Raw genomic sequence first — 25,807 nt, forward strand, 5'->3', positions numbered from 1 at the left:
CCTCTGAAATGTACTCCAGGCGGTGAGAGGAAGACACCTGGGGACCAAAGCTATGCCTGACCTTAGCCAGAGCCTTTCTAGGAGCTTACCCCGTGCCACGGGGCCCCTCCGACACCACCGCCTCGAAAGGCGTCGAGGGCGCCGAACGAATCGGCGCCGAGAGAATCGGCGTCGACGTCAGCCGCAGCACCGCCAGCAACAACGGCGTCGACACAGGTCTCGAAGCCAGAGCTCCGAGCGTGTCCTTCGATGACATAGGCGCTGACAGCGTCGACGACCCCTTCGGAGGCAGAGCCTCGAGAGAGACCGTCGACTACCTCGGCGCCACAGGCGTCGACGTCTTCCTCGAAGACTGCACAGGATCACGCGGTCTCGAGCGCGTCAACGACCGGGACCTGGAACGGGCATGGCGAGAACGGTTACCCTTGTCCGAGCGGGACCTCTCCCGCGAACCGTGCCGACCACCAGAGCCCGAAGGCGTGCGAGCGGTGTCTCTCGACCGATCACGACCGACCCCACTCGGAGGCGTGGACAGAGCGGTGCCCTGCGATTCGAGAATCGCTAACATCTTCTTCCCGAAGGAAGCCCATTCCTCCGGTGTCGCTTGCATGGTGGGATAAGCGACCCGCCAATGGGCAGAGTCCTCAGAAGAGGACGGGGAAGGCGACCAATGCCGGTGCTTCCGGGAATACCTCAAAGAGGCAGAGGAGTGGCCAGACCGACTGCTGGAAGGAGACCCACTGGACCTCCGACGATGACGCGGAGAGTTGCCTCTCGAATCATCCGTCGAAAGCCCCGCAGACCTCGACTTCCGGGGCTTAGACACCCTAACTACCGACAACAACTTCTTGCGCTCCCGCAAGGCCTTGGCCGTGAGCGACTGGCAGTCGACACAGTCATCCGTGTCGTGGGCCTCCCCGAGGCACCAGAGGCAGGCGTCGTGCGAGTCCGTTACCGACATCTTGGACCCACAGTCCCGGCATTTCTTGAAGCCCGGATGCGGGGTTGAAGACGAGGTAGACATCGTCACGAACAGGCTTTTTCACAAAACCGAACAGGTTCAAAGAACCGAGAAGATTACAACAGAAACTCCAAAGAGTCGAGGCGTACCACGATTCACGAAGCGAACACGTTCACGGAAAAAACTGAACTGAGGCTACGGGCGTCGTGCGTCCTACTTATCACATCGGGTGACGTCGGCCGTCGGAGGAGGTCCTCGGGGACGGCGCATCGACGTCATCGATGCAGGACGCAGACGCCGAAAATTTTTCCGAAGCAGCACAGATGTGGTGATTACTGTCAAAGATATGGAATACGTCGGAGGACCCAATCCCCTCGAAACAGTGTCTTGTGTTAGGCTGTCTTGATTCTCTTAGGATATCCATACATCTCTGAGTTAAATTGAGATGTCCGAACTCTATGACTTCAGGAGTCATGCTGCCAAGTTCATCGAGTTGGGTTGAGGATGCACTGTAAACCCCTTGTGCTGGGAGAGTAGGTTGTACCGGCACGGGAGTTTGTTGGGGTCGCACACCGCCAGTTTGCGTAGGTGTGGATACCATGGTTGTCTCGCCCACATAGGAGCAACCAGGATGAGCGTCATCAATTCACTGTGCATCTTGTTGACCACCTTCCTCATCAGAGGGTTTGGTGGCATCCCTGACCAGTTCGTCAATAGGGCATTCCCTTGGGAGCCTAGCTGGGGGAACCTGGATGCAAAGTCTGGGCATTACCTGTTTTCGCCTGTGGCGAATAGGTCTATAGTGGGGAAACCCCACTGAGAGAAGAGGTCTCCTACGACTTCTTCGTGTAGTTGCCACTTGTGTTCCTCGGGGAGGGGATCTCTGCTCAGAGCATCTGCTAGCGAGTTGAGTTCCCCTGGAGCATGTTGGGATGACAAGTAAATGTTCCGTCTGAGTGCCCATTTCCAAATTTTCTGGGCAAGCCTGGACAGATTGGGAGGTCGAATTTGTTTAGGTAAAACATTGCAGTTGTGCCGTCTGTTAGGATCTGCACCGACTGGTTGGATAGGAGGGGTTTGAATGCCCAAAGCGCTCTGAAGACTGACAGAAGTTGTGGCAGATTGATGTGGTTCTGAGCCACTGTGTGAGACCAGAGACCCTGCACTGTATGGTGCAGGTAGTGCGCTCCCCACCCTGCTAGGGAGGCGTATGTTGTGACAACGGCCTATATCTCTGGATCGTAGCAGGGTTTCCCCTTAGTTAGATTCGCTTGTCCACCAGCGAAGACTCTGTACTAGTGTTGGCGAAACTACCACTAGATAGTCCCACTGACCACTTGCTTGAGACCACTGTTTCGCCAACCATTCCTGCATGGGTCGCATGCGCAGGCGCACATGGGGAACCAGGTAAATGCAAGATGCCATCATGCCTAGCAAACGCATCACTTTGCGCACCCTTATTTGGCGACCAGACTGATATTGAGGAATTTGCAGCAACAGGTTCCGAATTCTTTCCTCTGATGGAAAGGCCAACCCCTCTTGGGTGTTTAGGACAGCTCCTAGGAACTGTTTTGAGGTGCGTGGCACCAGGCTTGATTTTTTCTCGTCGATTGAGAAGCCCAATTGGAAGAAGAGGTCGATTGTTTTTTGAATATTCAGGTTGCAAATTAAGAGGGTTTCCCCTGTGATGAGCCAGTCATCCAGGTAAGGGGAAAACTGGGATTGCCTCCCTGCGTAGGTGCGCCGCCACCACCGCCAGTACCTTGGTGAATACCCTTGGAGCCGAGGCTATATCGAAGGGCAGCACTTTGAACTGGTAGTGCTGGTTGTTTATTTTGAAACACAAGAATCTTCTGTGCGCTGGGAACATTGAAATATGAAAATAGGCATCTTTCATATCCAATGTTGCCTCTTGGAGTGAAGTCATGCAGAATTTTTGTGGCTTGATATACTTGTTTGCAGGGCGCAAATCGAATGCTGGGCACATTGCTAGATCTTTTTTTGGCACAAGGAAGTAGGTTGAATAAAAACCCCTGTTTACCTGGTTGCCCGGGATGAGTTCTATGACGTCCTTTGCAAGTAGAGTGGCAATCTCCTCGAGAAGGATTTTCTGGTGCTCCAACGAGTGTACCTTCTGTATTGGAGGATGGTCGTGGGGGCGCGCCAATAGTTCTATACAGTATCCTGCGGACACTGTGGACAGCACCCATCTGTCCGAAGTGATCCCCTCCCATGTGTGGGTGAAGGTGGAAATGCGCCCCCCTACTGGGGATGCATGGGAGGGGACACGAAGCGGAACCTCACTGTTTACTAGGTAGCGTACCACCTCTGGCGGGGCTCTCTACACCTCTAGTGCGGCCCCTGCGCTGGCCTCTGGTGAATCCCTGTGATGTTTGGAACTGATTGTTGCCCCAGGAGGTTCCTTGATTTTGGTAGTAGTTGGGACCCCTCTGGGAGCTTTGGCCGCAAAAGCAATGAAAATTATTATTTCCCCTCTGACCTGAAGGTTTATTTGTGAGATGCCGAGAGATTTTAGGGTCTCATACTCATCTTTAGCTGTCTTTAGTGCCTCTTCCACTTCCCTGCCGAATAGAACGTTCGGCTCTACCGGCATGTCTATAAGCGTGGCTTGGGTCTCGGGTTTGGACCTCGACTGCCTTAGCCAAGCGTGGCATTTTATTACTGTGCCTTCAGCTATCAATCTTCCAGCATTATCTACTGCATCAAAATTTGTTTTAAGGATGCGTCTGCTGCATCTGCAAGTTGGGCCAACTGGCCTTTTAGTGGTTCAGGTGCAGAGGCTACTAGAGCAGCTACTTGTTCCCACAATGGCAGTAATAGCTTGCTAAAATAGTGGTACTGTTAGCAATACGAGCCTGATAGGCTGACGTGGAGGCAACTTTCCAACCCAGAGCATATATCTTTTTGCTCTCCTTATCGGGAGGTGCTTCTGAAGAAGCTAGTGGTGTACCTGCCCTCTTTCTGGTGGTTGTTACTACCAGGGAGTCGGGTTTTAATTGACCCCTTATGCACATGGGACTGGAGGGTGCGGCCCGGAATAATCTTTCCACTCGAGGAATCACTGCACAAGTAAGATTTGGGGTTACCAGCGAGGGATCAATTCTACGCTGGAAAGATTTTAATATCGGGATAGCCTGGGTAATGGCTCTCTTGTCCCCTAGGATTTCTTGCGAGAAATCCCTATCTTCTTGGACACCCTGTGTGTCTATCTGAAAATGACCTGCTGCTTTAGCCAGTACCTCATTGAGGAGTGGCGGATTATCAATCGGTGAGTCCTCCTCCTCCTCCTCCTCCTCCTCCTCCTTCTCCTGCTCCTCCTCAATAAGAAAGCCCTGTCTGGTCTTCCAGAAAATGTGTTTCTGTCTCCACTCCATATGACTCTGGATGGTAAGGTTCAATTAGCAAAGGGTCTGAAACCAATCCCTGAGCCGAAGCCTCAGAGCAGAGCCTTTTAGTAGGGGGTTGAGAGTCCTTGGACCCCGAAGGGGCAGAGGTAGCTGGTGTGTTGGCATAGCTGTGGAAATAATTAGGGTCTTTTTCATAGAAGTCTGCAAAAAAAAAAAGGCATCCTTCTCATCACCCTATCAATATCCGCTGAGTTCCATTCCTTGGAACTGGGAATACACCTCTCCTGTTCTGGTTCCTCATCCATGCCCATATCATGAGGAGTGGGAGGGACAATTTTACTCTTAGGAGTAGTGTCAGGGACTTTGGACTTCTCTATCACTTTAGGAGCCTTCTGTTTTTCTTTATGGTGTTCTGAAGGTTTCGTGTGTTGCTTATCCCCTTTCCCGTGACTAGAGTAATGTTTTCCGGAGGTTTTAGGGGTTTCCAAGGGTTTCAACACTTTGCGTCGAGGTTTGGAGGTTGTCCTTGACGCTTTGCATCAAGATTCGGAGGTAGTAGAAGGTAGGTGCCGAATCTCGGGAGTAGACGCTACGCGCTTTGACTTGGGAGCATAGGGGTCAAAACCGTTTTCTGACGATCGAGCCTCCGGAACTATTGGGAGTGCGGCACCTTTTTCAACCGCGCACGGGTGGACTTTGTCATGTGGCGATTGCGAACGGGAACGCCCAGAGGACACATGATCGTTGGACCGCTCTCTCTGTGCCTTCCATTGCTGATCGCTCGATATGCGTGTCGAGTCACGGGTGGGGCTGATGTGTTTAGAGGAAGTGGTGTGGGTTGCGCTTCTGCCGCCGGGTGTTGTCCCCATAACTGGGCCGCTGGCCAGTCCTCTGAGGTCGGGGGCTTGCGCGTGGGTGTCAGAAGTCACCCCTCTGCCCTCGCCGTCCGATACGGTGGTGTTGCTGCCATCACTGAACAACCTTTCAACGTCCATGGCCTCTAGCTGCCTGGCGTAGTTGGCCCAGCGCTTCATCGAGCGGTCCTTAAGTGTTTTTGGCTTGAAGAGCTTACAAGCTTGACACGTAGCCTTGGGATGGTCTCGTGGGAGACACAGATTGCACGTATTGTGCTTATTTACCCAGGGAAACTTCCTGTTACACTGAGGGCAGAATTTGAAAGGAGTATTCTCCATATGTGAAAATCTGGCAGCAGGCTGTGTATATGTAGGAAATAAATGTGGGAAAGTTATGACCACCCTTCCCCACTCTCCCTACTTGTACAGGGCCGAGGCCAGAGGCCTTCCAAGGCCCAAGGTCCGTCATGTAGTTTTCGACAGCTGGTTCCCTTGATCTTCGCTGATGTCCATCTTCGGCGTAGGATGGAAGATAATGGGGAACATTTTTTTTTTAAACGTGTTTTTATTATTTTCACAAAGTAACAAAGAAAACAACGGATCTCCCCAACCTCCCACTCCCCCCCCCCCCCCCCCCCGGAAGAATTTGGGTCCTCTGTGTCAGTCTGTTCGGGAACTTTTCGTGCTGAATATGTCCGATATTTTGATATTGTGTGGGCACCACTGTTCCATATAGTCGGAGTTCAGGTATTCCAGCACTGGTCACCATTCCTTCGTGAAGGTATTCCTCTGGTCCTGGAGATGGTACGTAATCATTTCCATAGTCATTTGAGACCAGACCTTTTGCAGCCATGTGAATACCAGTGGTGGGTCTTGTTTCTTCCAGTTTTGAGCTATAGTTGCCCAAGCTACAATGACCAGGCTCATAAAACTCTTCCACTGTGATTTGTGAAGTGTTTTGGCCTGTGAGTCTTTAAATCCACACATCCACACCCTCTCTCCCATCTGACCAGCCACTGGAAATATCTTAGTTCCATTTGCACTTCTCTCCAGAAGCCCCTCACTACCTGACAATCCCACCAGATATGTCTCCAGGTACCCACATCCATGCACCCCCTCCAACAGAGATCCGACGTGTCCGGATGCATTGACTTTAGCCTCTCTGGGGTGTAGTGCCATTGAGTGATAACTTTCCACCACATTTCTCTGGTTTGGACGGCCCTAGTTAGTCTGGGGATGCTGGCCCACATTTCCTCCCATTGCTGCCTGGTGATTTCCTCACCTAGCGTGTCCTCCCATCTCCCCATGTATGTCCATTTAACTTCTTCTTGTGTGTTAATGTAGTTGTACAGTGTAGACACCAGCTTTTTGTCCCCTGGGTTTGTTATAGTATACGTCTCAAATGGTGCGAGGTCCCTCGTGGCTGCCTGAAAGACCTCCTGGGTACTCGGCCAGTATTTTAACTGCTCATATTTAAATCTGTCAGCTTCTGTTAGCTTCCACATACTTTTACATTCCGCAATTGATCGTATTCCTTTGTCCTGGATCATTTCTCCGATCGTCCTGTAACCAGCTGCTTCCCACCTCTCAAAACTGCCAGGTTCCAGCCCTGGTGGGAACTGTGGGTTCCTGCAAATTGGCATGAAGGGGGCCAGTGGGGTGGTCATATTCCCTTTTCTGGTTTGGTCATCCCACGCTTTCAAGGTTGTCCCCATGACCTCACTAATTCGGAGGTTCACATGTCTGTGTTGTGTATGTTTCCACAGTAGATCCTCCAGGGGGGTCCGTGCGACCGCCCTGTCCTGTGTTACCCAGGTCGTCTGTTGGTCCTCCCCTAGCCATTCCTTCAAGACCCAGAGTTGGGCTGCCTGATAGTATTTCTTAAAGTGGGGTAGGGACATTCCGCCCGCCTTTATTGGAGCCGTGAGGATGGCTCTGGCGACCCTCGGTGGTCTTTTGTTCCAAACAAATTGCAATATGGCCTTGGAGAGAGCTCTAAAGAAGGAGTCAGGGACTGTTACTGGGAGGGCATAGAAATAGTATAGGACCCTTGGGAGTATGTTCATTTTTACTGATTGTATCCTTCCCCACCACAAGATCATAAGGGGGCACCACCTTTCTAGATCCTTCTTGACTCTGTCCATGAGTTATGTGTAGTTACCTTTATAAATCTTGTCTACCCTGTGCATGAGTGTCACCCCTAAGTATTTGATGCCCTCCTCCACTGTTTTAATATTTAGCTTGCCGGCCACTGTTTCTAGTGCCTCTTTGTTCCCTGCAAGGAGCATAATCTCAGATTTTCCCCTGTTGATCTTCAGGCCTGAAATCCCCCGAAATTCTTCGAGTATTTCTATGGTTCTCGGCAAGGATTTCCTTGGGTCCTCCAAGGCTAGCAGCATTTCATCCGCGTATGCCATAACTTTGTGTTGCCTGCCTGCCATCTCAATCCCCCTTACCCCCTCTGATTCCCTTATCTTAATTAGGAGGGGCTCCAAAACAAATAGCATATAACAAGGGTGAGAAGGGGCAACCATGCTTCGTACCCCTATAAATCTCCACCCTTTCCGTGACCTCTCCATTGATAGTTATTCTGATCGTTGGGGAGTTGTAATTGGCTTTTACCATGCTTATAAATTGTTCCCCGAATCCCATGTGCTTCAGTGTCTTGAAAAGAATGGACCATTCTACACGGTCAAAAGCCTTTTCGGCGTCCAATGCGAGTAATACTGCAGGTGTGTGGGTAATGCCTATTTTATTCTATCAGATGGGTTACTCTTCTTAAATTATTGTGCGTTTGCCTACCGGGGATAAAGCCTGATTGGTCTGTGTCGATTAGGGTCGGGAGGAGGGGTGACAATCTGGCTGCCAACACCTTTGTGTATATTTTTGCGTCTAAATTTATTAGGGCTATCGGGCGATAAGAGCTCGGGAGGGAGGGGTTTTTACCTGTTTTATGGAACACAAGGACTTTTGCCTCATTCATGGATGGAGTTACGTTTCCACTGTCTTTGAAAGTGTTGAATAACCTTGTTAGGACCGGAACTAGTATATCTGCATATTTTTTTATAGAACGGGGCTTTAAAGCCGTCCGGGCCTGGTGCCTTCGAGATTGGAAGGCCCTTTATTGCCCCTCTGACCTCTTCTTCACTGATCCTCGCTTCCAGGGTCTGCTTATCCTCTTCTGCTATAGTCGGAATGGGTATGGATCGTAGGAATCTATCTTGTCTCTCTTCATCTGGGTGCTCTGTTGCATACAGTTTTTGGTAGTAAACATTAAAAGGCATCCCCTAATATCCTTTGTATTTGTGTAAGGGTTCCCTTGTGCGTCTTTGATGTTCAATATCGTCATTGATTTCTGTTCATCTCTTAGCTGTCTCGCCAAGTATTTGTCCGCCTTATTGGCCCTGATGTAGTATCGCTGTTTAAGGTAGAGGAGGGATTTCTCAGCTTTTTTGTTGCGGAGCATCTCTAGTTGTCCCTGTACATGTTTCAGTACTTTCTTGATGCTTCTTGTGGGATGAGTTGTTAGCTCCCCTTGGATTTCAGTTAGCTTCTTCTCAAGCGTTCTTTCCCATTCCTGATGCTGTTGGTCTTTAGCTGCTTTTAGCGCTATTATATTACCCCCTAGTTACCGCCTTAAAGGCTTCCCATACTGACCCCAGTGGGCCTTCTCCATTGTCATTCAGTTCAAAGAATTCTTTGATTTTATCCCTTAGTTCCTCCCCCAACGCTTGGTCCGTTAAAATATCGGACGGCAGTCTCCATCTCCAGAGACCACCCCCCTTCCGGGGGTTTGTAGATCAAGCCATAGCGGGGCGTGATCCGATAAGGCTATCGATCCCTTTTCTACACCTAGGATTCTCCCAACCAGTCCCACCGAGACCCATATATAGACTATCCTCGACATCGTGTTATGCACGTGCGAGTAGTACGTGAATCCGCTGTCTTGTCCCTTCAATTCTCTCCACGCATCCCGTAATGCCATCTGTTCCATCCTCTGTCTAAGTTGTTTGGATGGGGACCCATGCGCCTGCGTTCCCCCGCACTCCTGTCCAGACTGGGATGCCAAGCCAAGTTCAAATCTCCTCCCAATATTATCTCCCCCTTTGCGAATTCCTCCAGCTTCCCCAGGGTGTCTCTAAGGAATCCATCCTGCCCCGTATTCGGCAAGTAAATTGCCGCTAAGGTGAACCTGAGACCCTCTATAGATATATTGGCAAATGCGAATCTCCCTTCCCTGTCCACTCGAGTATCTACGAGGTTTGCCCCCAAGCCGTCCCTTGCGGCGATCATCACTCCTGCTCTTTTTTCCCCTGCATTTGCCTGCGCCCAGATCGAATATCCCCCGAGGCGGACTTTCTTTTTATCTAGGGCCTTAATATGCATCTCCTGGAGGAGCAGAATGTACGCTTTTTCCCTTCTCACCATATGCTCCATCTTTTTCCGTTTCACCGGTGAATTCAGCCCCCTTACATTTTGTGAATATATTCTTAGCTTCCCCATCTCATCTGATCTACTGCTTCTACCATTGTTCCCGCCTGATGTAATCCCTTCCCCCGCTTCATCCTCAGGCCTCAGCGGTGTTCCCCCCCATTCCCCTGCTGGGCCTCAAGTTATTTGGTGTTCCGAGGTCTACTGATACTTCCTCCTCCGACACCCCCTTAGTAAGATGCGCCGTCCTCCCTTCATACATATCTCTGGTGATTCCCTGAATGCGACCCCACCATCCCCCTCCCATTTGGTTTCTTCTCATGGCGTACTTCTTCCCATCCTCTTGGCCTTTTGTGCGGGTCCCCTTTGGTCCTGACCGCTCTGGCTTCCACTTCATCTGTACTCCAGTCCATTATATGGAGGCCTTCCTCATAAGTGGTCACTCTTCTCTGCTTGTCCTCCCACTCAAATAGTAGACCAAACGGGAATGTCCATTTATAACTAATTTCTTTCTTCACCAATTCCCTCACCAGTGGGGCCATCTCCCTTCTTTTTAAGAGTGTTGCCGAGGCCAGATCCTGGTACAATTGAATATCCACTCCGTTCATCCTTATGTGATCTAACTGCCTTGCCTTCCTTAGGATCAGTTCCTTTTGTGGGTAGGATGTAAGTGCCACTAAAACGTCTCTTGGTCTCTCCCCTGGTGCGCCTGATCTCTTTGGGCCAACTCTGTGGATTCTATCTATCCCAATGTCCTCTGATTCCTGTGCCTCTATAATATCTCTGAATACCTCCTGTATTGCACTCTTGAGGTCTTTTTCCGTCACCGATTCTGGCACATACTTAATACGGATGTTGGATCTGCGGGAACGATTCTCAAGATCTTCACACTGTATTTCTAGGTTATGGGTGAGTCTCACCAAATGTTCTTAGGTTTCGCTGTTTCGCCTCCTCTTCTAGGTTTTGTACTAACCACTCCACAGTGTCCGTCCTCTCCTCCAGCCTGGCCACATCTAACTTCAGCTCCTGTACCACCTGCTTCATCTCATTCTTCATTGAGGCGAATTGGTCCTGGACTGTGGACATGAACGTGTCCTGGAGCTCCGTGAACCAGGACCACATTTCCTCCTTCGACGGCGGGAGAATGCTTTGATTCAGGGGATTTATGCCCGTTGTGGGGCCTTCCCCTGCACTTTCTTTTGGGGTCGCTGATGCATCCAAGGACCACATTTGGAGGAGACTTGTGTCCTGTTTCTGGGTATGCGGCGTAGGTTGTGAGGTGCCCTTTTTCCCCTTTGCAGTGACATCCTTCTTGCGTGCTAGGGCCTTGAGTCGCACCTGCGTGCCTCGCAGGAGGTAGTGGTGGGACCGCAAAGCGGTCCCCCTCAACACGACCTGTGCAGTTCCTTCTTATTGTGCTGATTCAGCCGGGGGCTACGTGCCCCTATACTGCGCGCTGGTCCGTTGCGTATATGGATGAGGTGCGTCTTGTGGTCCCTCCTGGTTCCTCCCTGAGTGCGTGGGTTGCCCAAAATAGAGCTGATGATGCAGGATCGCTCCCGTGAGCCCACGGCCCCCCTCCGCCTCGTCCCCCAATATTATGATATGAAGATGGCGGGGGCGCACTGCGAATCCGGGGGCCACGTCTCCCTTATTTATGTCCTGCAGTCACGGGCCCTGTATGTTCGGGAGACGGGGGTGGGGGGAGTGGCACCCCAAAAGCACCCTCACCTCTGTTTCCGCCGTCCTCCGCCACTGGTGCCCTCCACACAAGTCCAGCCAGGGAGCGGCGGTGCCTCCTCCTCACCCCCGGGGCCCTGCACGTCTTGTTGCTGCTGTCTTCCTGCTTTTTCCCGCTTCGTTGCTGGCTGCGGGCGGAAGGAATGAAAATGCCCGCCAGCCAGGCCGCTGGGGAGGCCGGAACGTCATCCCAGTTTGTGCTCCGGAGCTCCCGCCGCCGCTCTTCTTCCACCACGGCACCTGGAATGGCACCGCGCTCCTCTGTGCCCCGGAGCGGCTTTCTTGTCCTCCTGTGGCGGCAGGGGACGGAGCTACCCCCTTTACTCTGAGTGCTCGATCGGATCCTGCAGCCGTGCTCCGTGCTCTCTCCCCCACTGGGCCCAGTGGGTCTTCCTCGGAGAGGCAGGGGTGGCGTCCCACTCGGCGTGCTGGTTCTCCGGATAGGGGATCTTGTCTGGTCAAATTCTGCTTGGTATCCGCTCTCCGCACCTTTGGGGGTTGCTGCGAAGCGTCCGATGTATTAGCCGTTCGGAGCTGCGCTGATGAAGTGCTTCTTTGTTGTGGGCCCGGCGTGAGCACGATCTAAACGTGACCTCCACTGCCGGCGGCCATCTTGGAATCACGGGGAACATTTTTAACACTATTTAGGTATAATTGGCAAATGCCAAGGGAACTCCGCAACATGCGTCCGACTAGTATGGCGGAAAAAAACAATCTGAGGTTCTACACGCGTGAGGGATCATGGGTACATGGGACGTCCCACTAGGGATAGTATTACTGGCATGCTCTAGTTCGACTCCCCTTTTCGAGTTTCAAAAAACAAACTGTAATACTCTGCAGCTTCCAGGAAAGGTAATAGTTAGATTTGCAATGGCTGTCCACAAGAACAGAGCCCAACCCTAGGTTTACTGGGGCCTTGTGCCCTTAAAGTTCACAAACTTCCAAGAAGTTTTGGGAGCTGAGAAAATTATAGGAGCAGGGACATGTGGATGGGAGAAAGGTTCAAAAGTCAGGTAACGATCTATTCTAGTAAACAAAACTATCCCCAGCTTTCGGCGGGCTTTGGGCATCATGTTTTGCCAAAGCCAAACAAAGTTAAAACTTTAAAAGTGTTCAAAACATTTACAGGTGGATATAGGGGAGCAGGTAAGTATTGCTGTAACTCCGCCCACATACTCCGGTTTCTCTTCAGACTTGGCAGGTCGTCGGAAGACAGTTTCGCCGCTGTTGTTTCCAGTCACCAGAGCCCCTGAGTTGCGGGTGCAAGAGATGTCCGGTTGGATACAGAAGTTGGTGCAACCTGTTACGGTCGATGACTACAACTCACACTGATGTAGCACTCCTCTAGGCAGTGGACCAGACGTGGGGAAGCCGGTTTCGATGATTGTTACCCATGCACAGCGACACAAAGGGACACAGCTGTCGCAGTCAGAGTCTGCCTCCTATCTTGGGTCCCGTTGAAGCTGGAATGCCGAGATTGCGCAGGTGGGACTCTTGTGGGACACACTGAGGGTCCCCAAAGTTCAGAGCCAAAACACAGAACCACAACGCCTCTACCAAGGAGCCCAAACTGGAGTTGGTCAGTCCACAGGATAGTTCCAGGAATGCTTCTGAAGACCCCAGATGGCTGGGTACCGAGAAAATGTCAGAAAGGGTTGGTCCCACCACTCCGGGTCTAAGTACCACGAAGGCCCTCTGAAGATCACCAGCCAGACAGGGCTCTACTGGGACTGCAGAAATGTTGGTCAAAGGGCTTACCAGAGGGTTGTACAAAAATCTGCTTAACAGACTGAATATTTTAGAACAATTTGATGCGTTATTGTGCATTATCTTAGCTATAGGTTTACTTTGTGTACAGCAAGTCATTTTACATGTTCTGAGGTTATCGACTATTCTATTTCAGAATCTTATATATTGATAATGTAATGATCTGCGGGTTAAAGATAAAAAACAGAAAGACAGCAATGACACATTCATAATCCACCCTGCAGAAAAAACTACAAGGAAAAATGAGATATCTTGGGTAGCTGCCTTCTCTCTGCTCCCAGTCTCATCCGGTGTCTCATCTGAATGATCTTATTGACAATAAACCAGTGGAAGATGAAACAGTAGTCCTTCGTGCCCCTTACCTCTTTAAAGACGGGGATGACCAGAGTTGACAGGCACTGTGACCTTGGCATACGTTCAACAGTCTGAGAATTTAAACAGAAAGAGAAAACCAATCTAGGATTTGAAAATGATACATGGTTTGGGTAATCTTAGCATGCAAACAAACCCCCTTCCAGAGAGCATCCTCTGAAGATTCACAAGGTTAAGAATACTCAAAAATAATAGACAAGACTTCCACAGGTAAATCGTAAATAAAAGACTAAACTACATTATAGGCTGCATGATGGCATCATTATCCCTGCACCAACAAAGTTGACCGCTTAGGGGATCAGCAAAGGTTACAAATAAACACATTTTTCAATGCAGCGTTATCTATGCTAAGATTGTGAACACACGGCTACCAAATTTTGCAAGGATTCCTCTTTTGTCTGGGGCAAGATCGTAGTCCATGTTGGATGCAAAAATCCTACATGCAAAAAAAACGTGTGTGTGTATGTTTGTCCGGCTATACAAATCCACACTGTTGAACCCACTGCTACCAAATTTTACATGGATTACTCATTTGTCTGGGGCAAGATTGTAGTCTATGTTTGGTTGCAAATAATGTACTCCGTAGACACCCTCATTTAATGATGCTTACCCAAATTCACTAGAGTAGGTACTAGAAGGAGGCATCATTTCGGAAAGTGTCTGAAGAAAAATGTTGGTTATTCCTTTAAAATGTATTACTACTCTATACAGTTCGAAACTATTAAAGCATTTCTAAAGGGAATACATTTTTTTTTATCATGCCACTCCAAATATGATGGGAAATGGCAAGGTTACAGCTTACTTAAGTTCATTCACGAGAAGAGAGCACATTTTCACAAATGCGCTGACGCCATTAAGTGATAAACATGCCACACAAAAAATTAACATCATTTGGAAAAGCTCCATCTAATGCAAAGCGAAAATCAATTTCAAGAGCTTCTGAAACACAACAACAAACAGTAGCACGACTTGCAGACCAGAGGACAAGAGCAACTTTCTCCAGGGCAAATGAGATGCCACAGCAAACTGAAGCAAGACTTGCAGACAACAGGACAAGAGCTACATCCTCCAGGGCACACCACTCTATCAAGACACAGGCAACGCCGGGTACCCCAGCTAGTAATAAAGTGGATCATCAACATGTGAATTGGCAAAGTCAGAAAAATCTATTCACTGTAGGGAATACTGAACTCCTAATCCATAGTCACCTTTTCGTCGACACTGGTTGGGTGGTGCTCCAAAGAGATGGTATCAGAGCTATTTACACCACAAATGTGCTCCTAGAGAAGGCCACATTTCCACCCGTTGACCCTACGCTCTGGCACCATCTGCAAGTCCCCTTTTGTGCACATCAGCACTGATACCAACTATGTGAAGGTGCCTGCTCCAGAGTGCACTTTAAAGAAGACTGATGAGTGGTGCTGAGGACGTGGCCAGCAGGGCGAAGCCACATCATGGGTTATGCCCAGGCTTTAAAACCAAAGGGAAGGCACATATTGCTCTGAAACTGCTCTAGGTTCATCCCTATGAAGGTACGACCAAACAGTATAGAGGAAAGGGGTGGGACGTAGGTGTATGGAGGAAATCAAGAGTTTAAATGAGACTAAATAATACTGCAGGTTTTGTTAACTTTTACTCCTATATTCTCACCTGTAAAGCCTCTCTCACTCCTAGTGTCCATATTGTATGCCCTTCTCCATCTAGCTCTGTATCACATCTTAAAAGGCATTCCTTGCTCGCTCTTGGAATGCATCTTTCAAAGGCACGTTAAGCTAGACGTAATCTAAAATGCCCCACATGTGAGAAGGTTCATTCCTACGTATTTGACCTTGCTTCTTTTCAAGGCCAGCTACACGATATTCTCACCTACCCACATCTAGTTAAAAATAAAGTGTTTAAACCTTTTTTCTTACTTTCACTTCGCTGCTCCAAAGTATTTCTCCTGATAATCTGACTACAACTAGTGTTGCAATGCTTTGTTTCTTTGCTTACTTCCAACTCATCTAATGAAAAAGTATGTGGGGAGGAATACAAGAACGCCTCTCACCTTGTGAGGTAACTGTGTCACACCATCTAGTTTGGGGAACTTCTTTGTTGATTTGATAGTTTTGGGGAAAGTCCATTGTGAGTCCCAGTATGTTTCATCTGAGTTTTCCTCTCTGCAAAGAGAACAATTTCACAAAAAATATTGACTAACCACAGGAAAGACCTAGCAACACCAAAGTGAAAGACAATTGCCTATTAGAATACAAAAATGTCATGATCGGCAAGATTAATATTTTTCTATCTTTTTATGGCATCTCAACATGCAGTAAACCTCTGCAGTAACAAAGGACTCACCACTGACAAGAAACCCCACAGCAATATTAAAAATAGGCAAAAAGCTCAAGCGATAAAAGGTAGATAGTGCAAGGTATGCGAAGGACAGTTACTGATGGCCAGGAAGGTTACATACTTGTCCGAGTCTGAACTTGAATCACCACCATGCCCCTCCGACTTCCATCGCTGATATCTATCAACCAGGTCTATGAGGAATGAGGTTTTCTTGGTGTAGCGTGTAATGAAACGGTGCTTCAGAAGCTCTTTTGGAGTTGGTCTCTACATCGAGAGAGGAAAGTGTGCATTATAGAGCTTTCAGAATGCCTTAAACGTTCTGTTAACCAATACCTTATTAAGAATTAACCAACAATAGTAACACTAAACGAATTATCATCTACTTTACAAAATGAATTGTACAGTATGAGTACAATAACAGCAGAGGGGCGAAAAAGTAAATAAAAGTTAAGTTCTGGAGTTTAGGTGAGTTGAAAGGTAGGGGTGAACGAGTTGAGAGGTAGGGGTGAACAATGGAAAACTATAAGCAGAGTACAGTGGGAGAATGGCAGGGTGCACAACAGGAAAAAGTGTTGTATGGTTAATGTGTTTGAACATTTATGAAAATAATATAATTTAACAGTTTGCAGTATAACGTGAGCAGAGCATGGTAGATGCTCATGAGGTATTTGTGGAGAATTAGCAAAGAAACCTTTCTAGTATTATCTTCTCCAACAGCTTTGTCAAGCCTAATTCAGCTTACATCGATTTTGAATTTGCAAAACATGATATATCTGAGATTATTAAATTTACCACAAAGTTTCTGAAATGCCACTGAAAATTTGCAACATTTTAGCATTTTCCCCAACTGCCACTCAATTCGTCTCAAAAGCGAATTAAAGCCAGTTTATGAGAGCAGATGCCAGACTTGCAGAGCGTGATCACTCATAAGCTGTACTGAACGTTTAGATGGGGGTACTCCTATCAATGATTATTTTCAATTAAGAGGCGCAGTAAGGGTATCAGTAATGGCAGCGCCTGATGTCACCACGGGACACTTGCCTTTGGCATAGTACAAATGCTGTTTAGCTGGTGTGCAGTGCCAGGAACTTGTTTGGCGTACATTCTGCAGCTCATCAGTTGCACTTGCAGACAAAGCTGTAGGCAACTTTGGCAATGACTGCCCTGCCTCCACTTCAACAGGGCCTTTTCGGGTTTTAGGCTGGGTGAAAGATAAGAGTTGGCACGCTAGGCTCTTCACATCTAAGACTGGTGCCACTAGCATTACCCACAGGGACATAGCTAGCCAGAATGTGAGTCAATGTTTAGGCTCTCCTCTGACATGGCCCCATCTCCTTAACAGTAGGGCAGTGATGGGCTTGCTGTCCAATTGAAAGTAAATATCAGGACAGGGATTGAAAAGGCTGCAACGAAATGACGAGAGGGAGGGGCCAACCCTCACTCCTCATCCTATCCTCGTGATAGCCCCTCTATTACCCAAGCCACTCTGGCTTCTGAGGGAGGCCTGGTAGGACAATATATATTTTACAAGACAGCTAACCTTATGCAACATTGATGATGCAGCCTGGTGATTGGCTGCCTGCTGTACTAGCCAGAAAAGAGGCAGCTTCTCAAGAGACAAAAAAGGCAAATCTAATCTAAATATCTAATCTGAACACCCACAACATAGATATTTTACAGGAGAATAAGAAACAAATACAAGGAAAAAAGAACCAGCAGTGTTAACCTCTATAAATAAAATACATTAACAGACCAATGAGTCATAGAGGTTTAGTTTAACAGATTTATCACCATAAAATAATAGTCCTAGAATTCTGAAAAGAAATTGTTCCAAAGAGGATTGTTGTTTACTGTAGTAAATATATATGAACACAATCGTCTGTATAGGATCTCGTTTGAACAAAATGATGTGTGCAGTCCACGCATAAAGTGATTCAGTTTATGACTTGAAAAATCTTCAGGACCACAATCAATATAAGTTTAGCACTACCTAATTGGAAACAAAATAAAATACATGTATTGGGATCCATCAGAAAAGTAATTTTCCTGCAACCACCAAAGTATTTAATGTATATTTGATCATCTTTGGAAATAGAATGCAGAAAAATTATTCCTATAGCGGTGCCCCGAAATCATAAGCTTTCTTTGGCTCAAGTAGACTGACAAGTTCGTTCATAGGGGTATGGACGTGCCAAATTTAAAACCAAATTCACCAGCACATTTCCTAAGAAGGTTTAAACATCCTTCATGTAGTGCGCTACATTTTCAAGCATATTTGGGGAGTGACAGATTTAGCATAGTCCCCAGTACAATTCTTTTTCTAATTAAACACTTAAAAATACTAATGTAACTTTTAAATGATATTTTAAAATATAATTGAAGGTGCTTACCACTCTTTTGGAGATTTCACTCTTATCTGGAAAATACTAACACTTTAAGAGACCAGTGTGTCACGGACTGCGGTTGCTTGTGACTAGAACAACTTTTTGTGCCTCTTCAGAATGAAATACTGCTGCATTATAGCATCTGCCTTTTAGTGAAAATCCACTAGTGTCATCACCACGTGGGCTTTGTGCACAATTTCATAGTGTGCCACATCTTGGCACTCATCAATTAGCTCCTGTCCATATACCACAGATCCATGTGTGACAACCAGTAAAATGGATTTCTAAAATCCGGCCTGGTGGACATATTCTATGAGGCCACCCTAGTTATTGTGAACAGTGAGATCAGAGTTTAACCAAAGCCCAATCAAGGTAGTGTGGAGAGCAATCAAGGCTTAGTCTCAGGGGGGTGTGAGCATGGTCAGGGGCCCTCAATGAGTCCACACAGAATAACGCACAGCAATTCAGGTTATACAGTTATAAAAATACAAATTATTGATTTAGGCCTTTAGAACACACAGAAAAATTAAATCAGCAGGTAGTATCACAAAACTCTCAACATTACAAATATATACAATGGTCAGTATGTTCATTCACTATACATCAAATAACTTTCCACGTAAAACAGACCAGTAATGCAGAAGCAGTTGAAATGATGAGAACCAGTCACAAGTGCAATTTCCTAAACTTTAGACGTCCAACTCAGATGTCCAACTCTAAGATGTAGGGGGCATAGGGCCCAAAAGTCACAGGTTCCAAGACAAGGTTTCTCACCAGTACGGTTTTCTAAAGGGATGCAATGGACTTGTGGTGGTGATTCAGAATATTTCAAAAAAGGTAGTAGGCGCTCCTCTCCAGAAAGAACATGGCATGATAACCTGTTCTGAGATGAGAGTTTGCAGCACACACTTTTTGCTCACTGTACCTTTCACAGATGGGAAATATCCATTTGCATATCAGTCTTTGTCCCGCCCACATGGGCAGTCCAGCACCGAAATGCTATGGCAATTCCTCTCTGAACAAGAGTACCAACAGCAACCCCATACACGTGTTTTAGCCTTGTTGGGCCTCATCAGTGAGGTGAAGCTGTGCCTAAGGGGTGATTCAGAATAGTTTCAAACCATTTAAAAATTCAACAATTTAAAAAAAGACAGGTAAGCTCTCCATGGCTAACCCACATAAAGGGTTAAGTCCCACCTCTGGCTAGTTTTGCCAGTGGCGGTTGCAACCTTTTGAAATCCTCAATAAAAGGCTACTACCACCATTCAAAATGTGTGTTTGTGCAGTGAAGTGCATGTTAGCCTGGTTCATTAAGGAAGCGGGTAATAAGCATCTAATAGTACCATTGAATAAATCTGATTGGACCCTAGCTCACATTCAACGACACGTTTCTAATTTACTATGAGGACTTCTATTCACAACCCCTTCTACTATTAGTAGTAGATGAAGGGGAAATACTTGGCAATGCATGGTGATTATACAATCAACACAACACAGAGTGTGAAGGAATTACTAAAAGGCATTTTCATGGTTCAGGAGACTAGAGTTGAGGAGTTCCCGTGAAAAGAAAGGCACCTGGTAATGACGGGCTGAGCGGCAAGTCAGAATCAGGAGATTGACAACTCAGTTTTGGCTATAAACTTGCATTTATTCAGAAAACTCCCTACTCTAACATGATCACTCTATTACTCATACTAAAATAAAGAAAATGGTTTAAATGGGAGCACGTCAGGTGGGTGTCAAAATTAATGTTCTCCTCTATCCAAAAATGTATCTGGCCTGATCCTAATCTACCACTATAAAAAAAAAAAATCTGAAGAAAAGGTAAGGTGCTTCGCGCCCAGCTTGGTTAGCTTCTGACCCAAACTGTTGCCTCCCAACTCTTTTTTTTTAAAGCAATGTATTTATTTTTTAGTCACGGATTCATTACATCATCTACTAAAAATACATGTACATATCATAGGTTCAAAAAGCACACAAAACGAATCCAAGTTCCCCCCAAAACCCCACCCTAATAGTACCTTAACAACCTGCCCGAGCCTGCAAACCATGTGTATGTCATTTTTAAATTCCTATCCAGCTTGCACTCAAGTGTGGCCCCAATAGTTCAGGGATAACAGGTCTCCGCCGATGCAGACTCTGATGGCTCATTTGCGTAAGAGCATTCCACAAGGTGACATTTTCGCTAACCTCTCTCATGCCCCGGTATACAACCCAGTGCCATACCACTGTTTCAGCAGTAAACCATCTTTGCAAGTCCCCCCACAACCCCTCTATGCAAGGGGCCTCTGCAGATTTCCAAGACATTGCAATACTTCTCTTGGCCAGCTCATATATAAAGTCCTTCATGCTGAAAATGTGCACCTCACTGCGTTTCCTAGAGTACATTCTCAACAGACACACCCCTGGGGGACGCAATATCACGTTTATCCCTCCTTTGGACACACTCTGCGCAATCTCTGTCCAGGACAACAGAATTTTGCTGTAAAACCAAAACATGTGGACCAGGTCAACGTTTTCTTCCATACATCCAGGCAATATTGCCTGTCTGCGCCATTAAATCGAGAAATCAGGGGAGTCAGGCACATCCTGCGCATCACATATAACTGCATGAGTTTTAGCTGGGCATTCCTAGAAAACCTTTTTGGGGTATAGGAGTACTCTGGACCATTCACCATGTGAGATAGGCCTCCCAAGGTCAGTCTTCCATTTGGCCCGTATTCCCAAGTCGGAGGAGCTTACACCTCCCAGGATCCCTTCGTAAAGTCTAGACAAAACAAGTCCGCCTTCCGTCATGTCATGTATTGCCTCTAATTGTGCATTCACCACTATACCTTTCTGGAGATCGGCCACCTAGCTACAAGGGTGCGCATTATGTGGAGATATAACATAAATTGTCCCTTATGTAAGCTACATTGTTCCACAAGTGATTCGAACTCTGCAAGCCTATCATCCTAAACCAGGCCTCCCACAGTGAAAAAGCTGCTGGTCTCACAATGTGTGCAAACATTCAATAAGTGTTGTGGCCCGTCTGCCGCTATGGCAGCGAGAGGGATTTGCTGAGAGAAGAGGATTGGCACACCAAGCATTCTGCACGCCCTGCGACATATGTGTTTTTACCGGACCAAAAGATGTTGGGTTAGTTTAGTCGGGACCTCCCGTGCCCATAATATTTCTTCCATGTAGTAGTGTTTTAATATAGGCTGATAAGTGTAGTGTCTAGTGTTGCATCATCTGCTAAGCAGCCTACCACAAACTGCAATTGTCCAGCCAAAAAATATAATTTGAAATGTGGCACTTTAATTCCCCAGGCTTTGTAAGCTCTTTGGAGTGTATTTAGAGAAATCATGTGTGCTTCCTTCCCACAGGAATCTCATCAGTGATGTGTCCAAGTTTCGGAAGAAATGTCTGGGGATACCATATGGCACGTTTATGAAAAAGTAACAGCCGGGGGAGGGCTACCATTTTCAAGAGCGCAGCTCTGCCCATTACCAACAAAGGAAGCCTACCCCAAAATTCCATCGACTTTGTCAATCTGTGCAAGGCGCCTTGCGTGCAACGCTCATGTTCTATTTTTACGTTATGGAATACATCAATACCCAAGTATCTAAAAGTGTCTGTGGACCATTTCAACTGTAGGGTCGGGAGCTGCAATTCAGCAAAGCGATCTAGCACATCTAGCATGTGTTGCAGATTCTCCTCCGGTCTTTGCACATAAAGCAGCATGTTGTCTGCCTACATGGAGACCACGTGCGTAATGCCATCGATACATATACCTGCATCTGCGTATTCTTCTCTGAAGAACACCTCTATTGGTTCCAATGCAAGGATAAAGATCATTGCTGGCAACGGGCATCCCCGTCTGGTGCCTTGGTCTAGTTCCCAACTTTCTGATATGTGGCATCCCGTTTTTATTCTGGCCCTAGGTGCGGTATATACCAGCTTCACCCACCACAGATATCCCTGTCTTATACCAAATCGCTAGAGGGTTGGTGTATAGCCAGTCCCAATGAACTGAGTCAAACGCTTTGATGGAGTCTAATGATGCTACCGTATAATGTTCGCTCCTGGTTTAGCACAGTCTATTATATGGATTAGGCGCCACAGGTTGCAGGAGGTATTCCTTCCAGAGACATAACATGGTCTGATCTGAGTGTACCAGGCCTCCAATCACCCTCTTCAATGTGTTCACCAGGAGTGCAGTAAGGATTTTGCTGTTAAGATTGAACATAGACAGGGACTTATAGGAGCCGCACTTAGTGTGGGTATGGTATGGTTATTGTTTATTTCTATAGTGCCTACACACAGGCAAGTATTTCAAAGCGCTCAAGGAGGGTGGGGACATGGGGGAAAAAACAAACAGTCGCTCAGAGCCCTTCAAATTCTGAGACAATAATAGACTGCACAGGCAGAATAAGTGTGTAAAAATACATTGAACAGTTTGGGGGACAGTAAATAGGCCTGACGGCAATTCTGCAGTTTTAACAGTGCAATTTAGAGGTGAAGACAAGGGAGACAGACAGACTATCTTTAGGCGCAGTGCGTACGGATCGTGCAAGTGCAAGAGCATCGCAGGGGGGGGGGGATCAAGTGCACCTGGTCGGTTCAGACTGGGGTAAGTGCAGAGAGAGCCACTCTATTGGATTAATTTCTCAAGTGCAATGAGTATGGATGGGGTGAAGGGCCTTGGGGCAAGTGTGAGAGAGGACTGTACGGGGTGCTAGGGACCAGTGAGACACTGAGGTACACCCGGCGGCCAGTCAGCATGCTGTAAGGAAGAGGGGTGGGGGGAGAGGGAAAAACAGAACTGGGATAGCAGGATAGAGGGAGACAGAAGGAAGAGGAGAAGAGGAAAGTCTTGAGGAGTTTCCGGAATTTAAGGAGATTCAGATCAAGACGGAGGACGGCAGAGAGACACCAGCTGAGGATAAGGATCTCCCTCCAAATCTCTGCTGGGAGAACGAGCTCACTTGCAGAAGGTTGGAGGTAGATGAGCAGAGGGCTCGTGACGGACAGTATTTAGGTGGGTAGCGTTGCATGTAGGTCCCAGGCCCCAGAAAGCCTTGTGAACAATGCAAAGGGTTTTGTCTTTGATCCTTTCAGCCATGGGGAGCCATTGAAGGGATTTCAGTGCCAGAGAGATGCGGTCCCAGGGATTGAGGCCAAGGATAAGTCTTGCAGTTCTGTTCTGGATGAGTTGCAGAGGGCGCAGGGCAGAAGGGAGGTTGAGGAAGAGGCTGTTGCAATAGTCCAGCCTGGAGAGAACCTGGGCTCTGGAGACAGTGAGCCTCTGGGGGAAAGTGAGAAACAGAGTACCTCTGAAGAGGTGAAGCTGATATACTTTTTAGAGATGTCTGAAATGTGAGAGGAGAAGGAGAGAGTGGAGTTAAAGATGACCCCAAGGTTTCTTGCTTCACAGGTGGGTGTGGGCACAGGGCCAAGGGAGGCCGGCCAGAGCTAAAGTGGGAAAGCTGGAGCAGGGGTCCCAATCCGAACAATCTCAGTTTTAGTGGTGTTGAGGCAAAGGTTGTTTGCAGCACACAAAGACTGAATAGCAGATAGACAGTCAGATAGGAGCTAGGAGAAGGAGGCGGCTGAGGGTAGCCTGAAAGATAGTTGCGTGTCATCCCCATAGCACTTGAAGCTAGAGGTGAAAGTGGCAATCACACGTGCCAGGGCAGCCATATAGATGTTAAAGAACCAGGGGGATAGGTTAGATCCCTGGGGAACGCCACAGGTTGAGAAAGTGATAGTCCAGTGAAAGGCTCCGTGTTCCACCTGGGATGGACGGTCAGAGAGGAAGGAGGTTAACCACGCCAGAGCCTGACCTGTGATTCCCAGGATGTCACTGAGACATGCAATCAGGATGTTGTGGTTAACCGTGTCGAAGGCAGAGGAGAGGTCAAGGAGAATGAGGATAGAGGGGGTGTTATTGTCAAGGTTTGAGAGCAGGTGTTCAGAAGAGCAGTTTCCGTGCCCCTGGATGCTCTAAAGCCAGATTGATGGTTGTGGAAGTAGCCAATAGATTCAGTGTGGAGGGTCAGCTGAGAGATAGCCAGTTTCTCCAGGAGTTTGCCCAGGAAGGGAGTGATGGAGATAGGGTGGTAGTTTGCCAGGATGGAGGGGTCAGCAGAGGGTTTTTTGAGCAGAAGGTGCACAAGGGAGTGCTTCAGGGCGGTTGGGAAAGCTCCATTGGAAAAGGAGAGATTGCAGAGATCAGACAAGGCTGGGGCAAGGCCGTTGATATGGTCTTTAATGGTTTTGGAGGGGCAGGGGTCCACCTGTTTTGATGAAGCCTTCATGGATCGGACTGGTTTGGTGACCTCATCAGGTGTGACAGGCGCAAGAGAAGAGAGGGTAAGAGGAGGGGACCAAGGGAGGCTCCGGAATCGGTATATACTGTGGTGTGGAAGAAAGGGTGGAAAGGATGCCTTGGGTTTTTGTGGTGAAGTGTGCAGCCAGGGCCGAGCAAAGGTCCTGGGGTGAGTGTAACAGAAGAAGAGGCTACTGCAGGATTGGCCAGTTTCTTGCAGACTTTTAAAAATGTGGCCGTGTTGTTTGATGCTGCGGAGACGCAGGTTTGAATAAAGACCCTTTTCTTGGTGCAGATGCAGAGTCGATAATGTCTTTGAAGGAGGTGGCAGGCCAGTTTGTCAGATGGTTCACACTACGCATTTCATTTCCGCTCAGCAGCCCTACACTTGCATTTTAAGGACAGCCAGGTTGGAGTCGTACCAAGAGTTGCACCTTTTGGAAGGCTGCAATCGGACCCTCATGACAGGGGCAGGAATGTCAAGACTGTTGGAGATCGAGAGATTGAAGTTTGCAAGGGCTGTGTCAGGGAGGGAATCAACCGAAGGAATGGGTGGAGGAGAGTAGGAGGAGGAGGCAAAAGCAGCCACTGTCACTTTCATGGGTCTGGTGACTTTGAAGCCAAGTGGCTTTGCTGGATGTATTGCTGCGAGAGGAGAGAAGAGAGTGGTCAGTCCAGGAGAGGGATTTAGTGAGAGGGATATAGTGGGATGTCAGTAGAGATGAGATCATCCAAGGTGTGGCCCGCAATGTGTGTGGGGCACGAGGGAAGGATAGAAAGGGTGGGAGAGTCGCAAAGGTTGCGGAAAAGACCTGAGGAGTCAGGGGAGTCCAGATGGATGTTAAGATCACCCATCAGGAGAAGTTGAGAGGATGAGCAGAGGACGCCAGGTAAGCACATTCAGAGAGGAAGAGCGTGGACTGACCAGGTGACCCATAGAAGGTGATCAGAATGAGAAGATTTTGGGGATAGTGCGAGTCTGCAAACTAGGCACTCTAAGTAGGAGTAGGCCCAAGTAGGGATGATGGACATAGGTATCCATTCTGGGAATCTAAGCACCACTCCCCCACCTGTCTTCTTAGGCCTGGGCGCAGAGAGGATTTTGTAACCTTCAGGGAGGAGTGTGTCAAAGCATGTGACAGAGCTATCCTTGAACCAGGTCTCAGTGATGGTGAGCACATCAATATCCATGAGTTCGGGGAGGTTGCAGATGTCAGACAAGTGTTTGACAGCAGAGCGGGCGTTGAGTGTGGCAATGTGGAGCAGCTTGCCATCTTTGAAGG

General features: G+C 47.8%; 1 protein-coding gene across 4 annotated transcripts in view; it reads right to left on the bottom strand.

Annotated features, from left to right (window-relative positions):
- The window catches only part of STK25 (serine/threonine kinase 25), a 1,190,884-nt gene that overhangs the window by 377,070 nt on the left and 788,007 nt on the right, over positions 1 to 25,807 (bottom strand). For all 4 annotated transcript variants that reach the window (XM_069618115.1, XM_069618117.1, XM_069618114.1 and 1 more), the window contains exons 7-9: positions 15,949 to 16,091; positions 15,541 to 15,652; positions 13,484 to 13,546 (exon numbers count right to left, since the gene is read on the bottom strand). In XM_069618115.1, coding sequence (XP_069474216.1) covers positions 13,484 to 13,546; positions 15,541 to 15,652; positions 15,949 to 16,091 — 318 coding nt within the window. The remainder of the gene's footprint in view (positions 1 to 13,483; positions 13,547 to 15,540; positions 15,653 to 15,948; positions 16,092 to 25,807) is intronic.

The sequence above is a fragment of the Ambystoma mexicanum genome, chromosome 10 (assembly GCF_040938575.1).
Source record: "Ambystoma mexicanum isolate Mex_15411 chromosome 10, UKY_AmexF1_1, whole genome shotgun sequence".
Lineage (NCBI taxonomy): Eukaryota > Metazoa > Chordata > Amphibia > Caudata > Ambystomatidae > Ambystoma > Ambystoma mexicanum.